The sequence below is a fragment of the Narcine bancroftii genome, chromosome 10 (assembly GCF_036971445.1).
Source record: "Narcine bancroftii isolate sNarBan1 chromosome 10, sNarBan1.hap1, whole genome shotgun sequence".
Lineage (NCBI taxonomy): Eukaryota > Metazoa > Chordata > Chondrichthyes > Torpediniformes > Narcinidae > Narcine > Narcine bancroftii.
In genome coordinates, this window is record NC_091478.1 from 14,060,464 (window position 1) to 14,072,767 (window position 12,304).

A 12,304-nucleotide genomic window follows, 5' to 3' on the forward strand; every position below is an offset into this window, starting at 1 on the left:
GCTCCACAAAGAATCCACATCTACTTTATAGGCCCTAATAACCTGCTTGAACCCATAGCCATCCAAGTTGTCTCAGTATCTATCCAGTTTCCTTTACAAAGTAATGAGTAATTCTGTTCCCAAAGCTCTGATGTTGAGATCTGGATCATAACTGCACACATAAGCAATATACCTTGCATCATCTGCCCAAAACCTGTGTCCGAGAACTTTGAAGGACGAGAGTTTGCTATCTCTTTGCTAAATAAAAAGCAGATAATTTTTATTTAAACAATGGTTAATGATCAAATGAACCTTGATCTTATAAAACCATCAACAGCTTAATAATTGTGGCAGTGACCACTTATGAAGCATTCATAAAAGAGGCATACTTTCTCAGTGCTTGCTTCTAAGTTTTTTCTTGCGATGTTTTTAGCCTGGCTTGCATTTGTGTCATTGACTGTAAGTATATCCATTGAAATAATTTGTTCAAATAATTAGATTGTCCTTTTCGGTTTTCAAGTGTTTTCTGTTTAAGCAGTTAGAAGATCTGAGAAAAAGAATTAAGAATTTGGTGATTAGTTTTCTAATTTGCTAGGTTTGGTCAACAAGAGTAAAACATTTATTTAAATTAATCAGCTATTTTGGCAAGACCGGGGATGTATATTTTTAAATGTATTTACAAATGGAAACTCTGATAGGAGCAAACTTAATATTGCTTATAGATTTAGAAACTCATCAAGATAGAACATAGGACAGCACAGGAACAGGCCATTTGGCCCACAATGAATCTGTCAGCCACTATAAACTCCATATGGTCTATATCCCGCCATTCCATACCTGTCCATGTGCCTATCTTGATGCTTGTGTTATCTGCTTCTTCCACCTTCTGCAATAATGGATTGCAGGTACATAACATTCTCTGTGTTTAAAACATAAACTTGCCCTGTAAATCTCCTTTCAACATTCCCCCTCTCATTTTACAGCTAAGCCCTCAAGTGTTTGATATACGAATGCCTGACAAAAATGATAGATGCCTTTTAGTGACTACATTCACAAAGGTGACTGGAACTTAGACACAGTGGTAATTGGCAGTACTTTCCAAATGCCATACTTAGGGTGTCTGAGGATGCAGACAAGTGGAGGTCAAAATCTTGATATGTGCCAACTTCTACAAACATATCTTCAGCCAATGTACGGCAGAGGTCAAGTACGCAATCAGCCAGCACTAAAAAAACATCTGGTTACACTGCAGGCCTGATGCAATTCCATGGGATAGCACAACAGATCAACCCCTTCTCCAGGGACATCTTAAATTCAGTAACCATCAATGGGGTAGTAGAGAGGGAAGAGCAGGAATTGGCTCATTTCCCTTCCTGCCTGTGCTCCGAGTTTCCTTTTATTTTTTCCTCATCCTCCAGCCTTGTCGATTGGCTGAGACAGTTTCTGAGCCTTTGCAACAATTTTTAGTGTGCCGATCCCTCTGTCTGCATAATTGTTCTCATTTCAAACCCATGCATATTTCTACATCGATAACTGGAGATCATGGTCTGCCAGCTCCTCACATGCAGTTTCCTTCTAGGCCACGCAGTGATGGCACGACTGCTGGGATGAGGGGTGGAAGTGTGAAGGTGGTGCGGGTGATGGGTAGTGAGGGAACTCAGTTCTGGTATGAACTTCGGAATATTAACTCATTGAAGCAGGATGACAACCACATTTGCAACGTACTTCAATGAAGAGTAACAGGTATCGTTGGATGAAATCAAGAACACAGGAGACAGGGTGTTGTAGCCTCAGTTCACAACTCAAGGCCTCGAGAAAATAGGAGCAGGAGAAAAGTCAGTGCCTCCAATCAATGTGATCTTGACTGTTCTGGTCCGAGCCTCAACTTCTCTTCTGTGGCAGTTCCCCATAACCATCATTTCCCCAGTCCTCCAAAAATGTATCCATTTCCAAAGATCTAGCCTCCAAAACCTTGCAGAGTGGGGAATTCCATAGATTCATTGCCAGAAATTCCTGTGCACCTCCGATTTAAAGGACCATTGACTTACCTTGTAACGATGTCACTTTGTTCAAGGTTCTTTGCACTCGTGGAAAAGTCCCAACATCTGCCCTCAGAGTCTTTTTCTTCTAAACTTCAAAGAATTTTTTTTTGTTGCTGCTCTTGTTAGGACTATCTTCTCACCTCTACTGTATATCGGCGGGAGTCATTTACTGCATCGGCCTCCTCTTTATCGTAGACACTGGACGCCAATTGGGAGATCATTTTGATGAGCACCTGTCCACTGCCATAATGGGGACCTCCTAATGGCCAAACATTTTAATTCCACAGTCATTTATCACATCAGAATCAGAATTTATTGTCATGAACAAGTCATAAAATAGTGCAAATGTTCATATTATAACCATCTTTTGACACTTCTGTAAAAACAGTAAAAATTATAGTGCACGAAAATTAAGTCAGTGTCTATGGTTCATTAATTACTCAGGAATCTGATGGCAGCGGGGAAGAAGCCGTCCTTGCACCGCTGAATGCTTGTCTTCAGGCTCCTGTACCTTTTCCCCGATGGTAGCAGAGTGAAGAGGGCATGGCCTGGGTGGTGGGGGTCTTTGAGGATAGATGCTGCCTTTTTAAGACACCATCTCATGTAGATGTCCTAGATGGAGTGAAGTCTGGTGCCTGTGATGTCGCAGGCCGAGTTAACAACCTTCTGGAGTTTATTCTTGTCCTGAGAATTGGCACCTCCATACCAGGCAGTGATGCAACAAGCCAGAACAAATCTGTCCAAACTGAGGCTACCAGCAAATTGGAGGAACAACACTTAAGATTCTGTCTGGTACTCTCCAACTAGAAGGCATTAACATTGAGTTGTCCAGGTTCTGTTAGGTCCCTCCTCAATCTCTCTCTCTTTTTCCTGTGCCTATCCCTCTGTCTCCTCTCCCCACCCCCTTTCCCTCTCTGAACTATCCCATCCCTATCATCTCAGCTTTTTTCTCTTCTGCCCTCTCATCCATATCCACTATGAACTCTTTCCTGTTGATCTGTGCACCTCCGCCTGCCCCTTTTCGTTCAGGTGCCTGCCTGCCTGCCTTTTGCTCACACCTTGATGAAGGGCTCAGGCCCAAATCATTGGTTACCCTATGCTTCCTATAGATGTTGCATGACCTGCTGAATTTCTCCAGCAGTTTTGTGTATTGCAGTGCAATCGCAGACTAACCTCTTTACTGGTTAGTGTAGCAGTTAGCATAATGCTGTTAAAGTGTCAGCTGTTAAGTGTTAAACTGTTCAAATCCCAAGAACTGGTCTGGTGAATCTCTTCTGGATTGCCTCCAGTTGCAGTAATATTTCTTCATAAATCAGGGCACCTAAACTGCTCCACCTAAACTCTGCACGATTGGTACAAAACTCTATTTTCCAAGCTGCGCAATGAACATTAGGGATCGATGCTATTGTTTCCTATTTTTTTAAATCATTTATATTAATGATTTGGATGAGGGGGTAGTTAACTGGGTAAGCAAATATGCAGACAATACGAAAATAGGGGGAGTGGTGGATAGTGAGGAAGGTTTACTTGGATTACAGAAGGATTTGGTTTGTTTGGAAAAGTGGGCTGAAAGATGGCAGATGGAATTTAATGTAGACAAGAGTGAGGAGCTGCATTTCAGAAAAAAAATTACCAAAATAGGACATATGCAGTTAAAGGGAAGGCATTGAGGAATGCAGAGGAACAGAGGGATCTTGGAGTTTTGGTACAGAGTTCCTTGAAGGTGGATTCCCATGTGGACAGGGTGGTTAAGAAGGCATATGGTATGCTGGCCTTCATAAATCATAGCAAGAGAATAGGAGCTGGAAAGTGATGCTGTAACTGTTTAAGGCATTGGTGAGGCCAGGTTTGGAGTATTGTGTTCAGTTCTGGTCTCCAAATTACAGGAAGGATATAGATAAGGTGGAGAGGGTGCAGAGAAGATTTACCAAAATGTTGCCTGACTTACAACATCTAGAGTACAGAAAAAGATCATGGAGACTGGGACTTTATTCATTGGAATATAGACGGTTGAGAAGGGATTTGATAGAAGTATTTAAAATTATGAAGGGAATAGATGGACGAGACGTAAATAGACTCTTTCTCCTGAGGGCAGGGGAGGTTGGAACAAGAGGGTATAAGCTAAGGGTAAGGGGGGCAAAACTTTAGGAGAAATGTTAGAGGATGCTTCTTCACTCAGAGAGTGGTGGCAGAATGGAATGATCTTCCAGAGGAGATAGTTGTGGCAGGGTCTTTTCTGTCATTTAAGAGACGGTTGGATGTGTACATAGATATGAGGGGGTTGGAGGGTTATGGGCGGAGAGTGGGAGGGGGGATCTAGTTGAGTTGTTCAAATTAACCGGCGCAGACTCTAAGGGTTGATATGGCCTATTTTTGCGCTGTAAACTGTAACCTGTTATCTAATATCCTATTTGTCTTCCTCACTTCTTGTTGCACATGCATGTTAATTTTTTCCCCATCTTCAAAACATCCAGCTCCCTGTCTATTTCAGGTAGCGGGATCTCTTTCACTTGTAATCTCTCTCCAACCAAATAATATTCTGTCTCTTGATTCCTGCTATCAAAATGTATGATGTCACAGTTTCCAAGATTAAACTGCATTTTTCCTAGTTTTCACTCACTCAACCTATCTAAATTCTGTGCAGAATCCACATACAATACAACCTCTAGTGTCTGGCACCTATGGGGATTGGTTGATGCTGGACAAGTGAATTTTCCAGTTGCTTGAGATGGCGTGTTGCGTGATTGGCAAACGAGGTGCACCTATTTTTAACTTCTGCATTTTCTACCTATTTATTTTCCATGGTGTTTTGTCGCTTCAATTCTAGATGACAGGAATTTTTAACTGTACCCTCATTTTCCCTTTATTGTGTCCAAGTGTTCTGCCACATCATTCATCAAAGATGCCCGTTGACCCTCAGTTTAAACAGAATGGGGAAAATAAATAGCAGCCGCTGGGATTTTGAGCTCGTATATCTGTAGTACAGTGTGGATATATCTGAAGCAGACAAATTCACTGTTGTACCTGCATGAGCCAAATGCCTCTTCATTATTTTTGCCAGTTCTGTTTATTTTGCAAGTAAAAGGGTGAGTGAATTTAAATTGATAAAAACTCAAATCGAGCTTAATTCATTTCTAAGAAAAACTATTTTACACCTTTTGACAGAATCAACACACATATTTTTAAAAGCAATTGCAGGAAATAGTCAGCAGGTCACGCAACAAGGAGGTGAGAAATGATTTATGATCAGAAACGGCAAAAGATGGAAAGTGTGCGAATGCAGAGAAAATGAAGGGGGGGGACGGCAATAGAATAAAACAGAAGGCCTTTGGTAGATCAGAGATCAGGAAGGAAAGAACTACTCAAGCCTTGGATGGTGCCAGCGGAGAGAGATCAGTAAAGGCCAGTGAAGAGCAGATAAGGACTCTGGCAATGGGTAGAGAGGAATGAAATCAGGAGTACTGGAAAAGGAGAATGAAAAAGGAAATGAAGGCTAGAATTATGAGATACAAAGGTGATTATCTCAAATTATTCAATGAGGTCCTGAAGGCTGTAAGGCTGCAGAATAGAAATTAAGATGATGTTCCTTCCGCTACTATTGAACATCATGGAAACAGTGTAGGATTTTTATTGCAATTAAGAACCAAAAGAGAAAGCAAAATAGGTGAACAAAGCAAATGAAACAAATGGAAATGCTCTTGCAGAGAGGGGCAGAGCTCCTTCAGGATGAGCGTCTCTTTATGCCAAAAGATGGAGGGAAACAGAGAGCAATGAAGGATATTTTTATTTATTTCTTGTTTGATACTCTTGGTATAATAAAGTTAAACTGAAGATTCTGCTTTTGTTTCATATAGCATGCAGTTCCATATCCATCATTTGGTAAGTTTAATTTTTCTATAGCTACTAACAAATCATCAGAATTATACAAGGTGATTTTTATGAATTATTCTGTTTGAAGTAAGACAGACACATTTCACTGTGTATATTAATATCCAAGATATTGTGCAAGATTTGATTTCTGGTGTTAATGAGTATAAGAAATGATACTGTCAATTTAGTCTCATGTCACAATTTAACCCTAATGTCACAAATGTAGAAAATTGCTTCCTTTAAACAAATTTTAAATTTATATAATTTCAAGTGCAAGGCTCAAATGAAAGGGTTATTCCGGACTTCCAGTGAATCTTTGATCCTGGCACCAAAATAATCTTCGAGCTTGTTAATTAAACACATCCAAAAACACGGTTAATTTCCAAAGCTGCAATTCTACCTTTGAATCTACATAATGTGTGAGTTTATAAATGAAAACTAACAATGTCCTTGGGTTTAGGAATCCTAAATATTATTTTTCCATAGCATTGGTTTCATTGTACAAAGAATATTTTAAGGGTTTGAGTATATTTATTGCTATTGAGTACAACAAGGTAAGGATCTCAGTTCTTGCTATATGTAATAATCTAATCCAAGGTTATCTTTCTTTCTTGAAATGAGTAAATCCTTCTATTCATCATATCTTGAGTGTTAATTAGATTGCTTTGGATTAAAGCTGATGTAAATGTTCCACAGTCTGGAGTGTGGCAGGAATTGTAAGCCATTGCAAGTGGATTTCTGCGCCAAATATTATTTAAAGGCTGAGGTGTATATTTTAAGGACCACTGATTTCTTTTGCCCAATTAAATGTGAAGAATTTAAGATGATGATATTTGTAGAAGTCGTTTGGATTTAGGTTTCATTCTCAAATGCAATTACCCAATTCACAATAGTTAATCCTTGATGAAGGGCTCAAGCCCAAAATGTCGGTTCTGTATCTTTACCGTTGCTACATAAAGGGCACTGTTTGACCTGTTGTGCTTCTCCAGAATTTTGTGTTTTTACTTCAATCACAGATTTTTGTGATTTACTTTCTCATTAGTTAATCCTTAATTGGACCATTAATATCAATATTTCATAGGAAGATGGCAATGGTCATTTTAAACTGACTGCTTAGATGTTTCTGAGGTGATGTCCACTGGTTGCAGCCTGAAAAATTAACCTTATCTAGCCTACACATGTAGACAGAGGTTGGCATGGTGGTGAGGTGGCATAGCAGCTGGCATTGTGGCCCCCAGATTAAGGAATCCATATACAGTCCTCTCCTTGTATGCCGTATGTGTAGATTTCACACGGTTTTCCTATTGGCATGTGAGTTCTGGTCTCCTCCGATGCCTCAAAGGCATGCTGATTATTTAATTGGCTACAGTTAATTACCTCATAGTGTAGGTAAGTAGACAACATAAGAAATTGAAGCAAGAATAGGCCATCCAGCCCATCGAGCCTTCTCCACCATTCAATGAGACCATGGCTGATCTGATGATAGGCTTAACTCCACCCACCTGCTTTTCCCCCATATCCTTTAATTCCCCTACTATGTAAAAATCTATCCAACCTTGGCTTAAATATATTTACTGAGGTGTCCTCCACTTCCTCAATGGGAAACAAATTACATAGATTTACCATCCTCTGGTAAAAGCAGTTCCTCCTCTTCTCCATCCTAAATCTACTACCCTGAATCTTGAGGCTATGTCCCCTTGTTCTAGCCTCCCCCACCAATGGGAAAAAGTGACCTGCCTCTATCTTATCTATACCTTTCATAATTGTATAAATTTCTATAAGATCCCCTCTCATTTTTCTAAATTCATGGAGCATAAAACAGGCACTTGGACCCACACACAATATTGTGCCAACTTATATAAACCTATTCAACAAACTAAACCTTCCCTACTTCACACTTATGCCTGTCTAAGAGTCTTTTAAATGGCTCTATTAGACATGCCCCCATCACCACCCCTACCAATACATTCCAGGCACCCACTATTCTCTTTGTAAAAAAAAATGTACCCCGATGTTTCATCTAAACATCACCTTATACAGATGTCCTCTGATATTTGCTTCTGTCACCCTGGGGTGAAAGGTGGTGCTGCCCGCCCTATCAATGCCTCCTGATAATCTTCTAGACCTCTATAAAGTCACCTCTCGTCCTTCTTCGTTCCAAAGAGAAAAAGCCTTAGATGTCTTAACCTTGCCTCACAACAGGCATTCTCCAATCCAGGCCATATCCTGGTAAACCTCCTCTGCACCCTCTCCAAAATTTCCCCATGCTTCCTAAAATAAGGTGACCAGAACTGAACAGAATATTATAAGGGTGATCTAACCAGGGTTTTATAGGGTTACAACATTATTACAATGCAAAAACAGGATTGCTCTTTGTGTGAGAAGGCCGGATGGCCATATTGCAGCAGGAGATTCATTCTTGCAGGCATCTACGACTGGGCAGCTACAACTTGCTGTGAGCTCCTCAGATGAACATCATGTCCTTTATTTCCATGTATAGAGTCACGCTTGTACAGCAAAGTGGGTACAGCAAAACTTTTATTTTGACATTTAATCATGTTAGGGATGGCACAACTTGCTTGATGATGAGAAGTTGAGAAGGTGGCTCCTATTTACAATTCTTGAGGGATGATAAAATATCTTTACAAAATTATTAAATTAAATTATTACTTCTGCACTTTTATTCTGAATTTTTAATTTAAATGTCGACATGCAGCGCAGTTACGGGCCCTTTCAGCCCTTGAGCTGCCCGATTATACCCAATTTACCTACAAACCAGTATGTTTTGAAGTGGAAGGAAACTGGAGCACCTGGAGAAAACCCATATAGACACTGGGAGAATGTGGGGAGATCGTTCAAACTCCTTACAGAAAGTGGCAGATTCGAACCCCGGTCGCTGTAACAGTGTTAACCGTGATTCCTCTCTTTCTTCTTTCCAATGAGTAACTGGAGCAACAGTCAAACACTCCTGAATCTAATTTCTGGTCAGAACACACTTCTACACCTTTGCATCTTTCTGAAACCTTTGTCCTTTTGGCAAAGATCAACATTTGCTTCAACCTATTTTTCTTTGCCTTCATATATAAAAATATATACAATGTCAGGAGAATAAACAACTGGTTCCTGACAACTCTCACACTGGAACTTAGGACAGGGTGAAATTGTCACTAAATCTCGATATAGTCATTAGAGACTGAGACAAGGAAACAAGGAAGATATTGTATCTTTGGGAGATACTGTATATTTTGGCGTATAAGTCAACTGGCATATATGTTGACCACCATTTTTCAGCCTAATTTAAAGAGTTTATGGTATATCCAGTGTAGAAGTCGACCCCTATTTTTGGGGCTGTCCAGGCCTCCCATAAACAATCCAAATTTTTAAAAAATACCCCAATCACAAGTAAGAAAGCTGCAAATTAAGTAAGTAAAAAAACCCCTCTGCCTAACAGGCAGCAATGGTGAGGTGGTGACGTTGTTCTCCCAGTGGGAGCAAGAATCTCGGCCTGCCAGGCAGGAGCAACAATGGCGACCTCAGAGTCCCAGGTTGGAGTAGTAATGGCGGCACCCAGTGGTGTGGGGGTGTCAGGGAGCAGCGGTGCCAGTAATGGGGAGGTGCTTCCAGCCTTGACTTATATGCTGATTGAAGTCAATCTGTTTTTAATCGGTGAATTTAAGGTCTCAAAAGTGTATCCTGTGTATAAGTCGACCCACCCCACACCTTTTTGAGAAATTTTTTAGGGCTTCATGATGACTTATATGTTGAAATATATGGTAGGTCATAAATTTATGGTAAGAGGACAGGGAACTTCTTCACTAAAACACTGGTCTGCTTCTGAACTCGCTGTTTGAAAGAGTGGAGTGTGGGAGAGCATTCATTACATCCTGATGAAGACTTGGCACATAGACCCTTCAAGGCTGTAGACTGAGAAATAAAACATATCTATTTTTATCTATTTACCACACAGTATAAGCCGATTCCAGCCACTGAAACCTGTGCTACCTAATTAGACCCAATAAGCTATGGTTTCCTCCCAACCCAGAATGTTTTTGGAGGGTGGGAGGAAACCGTAGCTACCAGAGTGGTGCCAGAGTAGGTTTGGAATGGGTTGTTCAATGTAGATAAAACAATTTTATTGGGGCCCACGTCTAATATATATCCTACTCAGATCTTAGGAGTTTCAGGCTCTGTGTTATGGTCAGCATTCTTGACAAAATCTTTAATCTGCCAAAACAATTATTTGTGAATAATCACCGTGTACAATGGTGGATAGTTTTCAGAGAACGTTCTGCTTTGGAGCTATTCCATGCAGCAGAAGGAAGGAAATATCAGATGGTCCACCCACAACAATGAAAATGCCAGCTTATTGATCAAAAAGCAAATTTAATAAGACAATATTAATTTTGTCCTCTAACATTGGCTCATCAAAGAGCATTGCTCAACCAAAAAGGACAGAGCTTCAAATGCATGGGAACAGCCCCATCCTGTAGTTTCCCTGCCACGACACCTGCCATTCTGACTTGGATGGATTGTATTGCTGTTTCTTCATTGTGGATACGTCTACACCTCTGAGTCCCTGGGGCTCAGGGCAGCAATATGTTCATTTCAAGAACAAAAGAAAGTCAAGAAGTCATCTCCCTCATCTTCTCAAAGTCAATTAAGGACTCCTTGTCAGTAATGCTCAGGCCCTGAAAATGAAGACATTTCTAAAATAAGCTGTTTAAGAGTTTTGAGATTAGTTTGCTTTTAGATATTGGTGTCCTATGTTTGCCCATCATGGGAAGTAGTTCGATTGAATACACTGTACTGGGCCACTGTCAAATTATTCATCTGTATGTTTAGATAAATGATTAACCTTGCGTGTACAGACATCACATAATCTATGCACTTCTAATTATCTTTAGTTGCCCTTCATTATCATTTTTCCACTGATATTGAACCTTAATTCTTTCTTCACTGCTGCAACCAGTCCTATTTAATATCGGATCCTCAGACTATTTTTTATCCCACTCACTGACAACCTGACACATTCCTTTACTTAGCATGGACCACCTGCAACCAACCGATGGACCATCAGTTGGGAGTGGGAGAGGTGGCAACGCAAGCACCTCCCCAAACCACCAAAGGGATTTTTGTTTTGCATTGGTGGGAAAATTGTTTGAGAATTTAAAAATTTTTTTAGTCATCGAAACCTTATTTTGCTGTTCACTTGTTTATTACATTGAAATGTTTGTCGTTGCCTTGTTACCGTGGACTAGCAATAATAGACAACAGGATGAGAAACACTACTTCACTCACTTCAATGGCTAAGTCATATTGTACACTAATTGCTTATTCTTCCCCTTGCATCTACTGATCTGCTTTAGATCCCACATACATATTGCCTTAATTTTATAATTCCCACTTGTGCTTTCTTTATCATTCCTCTGTGTGTTTCTAATCTCTCAGCACATCTCCAAGAATTTAATCACTCTACTATTGATGGCTGTGCATTCAGCTACCAAGGCCACAAGGTCCATATCCATTTTAGCATTATCTCTCTACATAATTCTCCTCATTTCTAAGTGATTAAGAATATTTATTTACATAAAATGAAGTGGTCTACACCATCTCATCAACAATTGAATTTAGATAACAGGAATTGCCTTGATAATTTACTTTTATATTTCTTCATGTAGGTCAAGGCTGAATTTTGCTTGTCAATGCTCTTGTGAAGAACCATGTGATATTTCACAACATTAAATATTCTACACAAATGAAAGCTGTGGTTGTGACATTTGAAGAAATGTATTTGTTAAACAAACAAAGGCTACCATTTTAATTTGTGAGCTGCCACGCTTGAATATTTAGTGATGAAGTATTTGTCATCTGCTTCGATGCATGTAAGCCCGCTGTTGTGAGTGTGGGAACAGATTTGATGGGTCTCAAAAGCAAGGACACAGTGTGACAGTAAATGGCTTTATTTACAGAAGACGCATGTGGGAAGATGGCAATAGGGATAAGGCGCATGCAGGCGCACACACGCACGCACACACACGCACGCGCACACACACACACACACACACACACACACACACACACACACACACACACACACACACACTGAATGAACTGGAGTACACAGTGCTGTTACATACAATCAAGGAAAAGAAACAATATGATACCCATCATCCCTTGACTCAGTGCAGGCATGAACTTATGCTACTCGGGATGTTCCCAACCCTTTACTACTGCACACCTTACCAAACGAATTCTCCAGTGCCGTTCCACGGTACTTGGCTTGGAGTGAAGCAGAGTGGTCCCTCGAAGATGGCAAAAAGAGAGAGAAGCAAGCACACGTGGTGCCCTTTTATAGTACTGGAGGACTGGGGAGTCCATCCCAAGTCATCTACAGCGATCAATGGCTCGGAGCC

At 40.4% G+C, this 12,304-nt stretch overlaps 1 protein-coding gene across 2 annotated transcripts in view; it reads left to right on the top strand.

The window, feature by feature from the left end:
• The first annotated feature begins 310 nt into the window (after positions 1-310).
• Positions 311-12,304, top strand: part of LOC138744189 (hyaluronan-binding protein 2-like) — a 39,901-nt gene continuing 27,907 nt past the window's right edge. The window contains exons 1-2 of one of the 2 annotated variants that reach the window (XM_069899954.1): positions 311-438; positions 5,876-5,900. In XM_069899954.1, coding sequence (XP_069756055.1) covers positions 403-438; positions 5,876-5,900 — 61 coding nt within the window. In that variant the 5' untranslated portion in view covers positions 311-402. The remainder of the gene's footprint in view (positions 439-5,875; positions 5,901-12,304) is intronic. The other variant, XM_069899955.1, reaches the window with a different exon arrangement.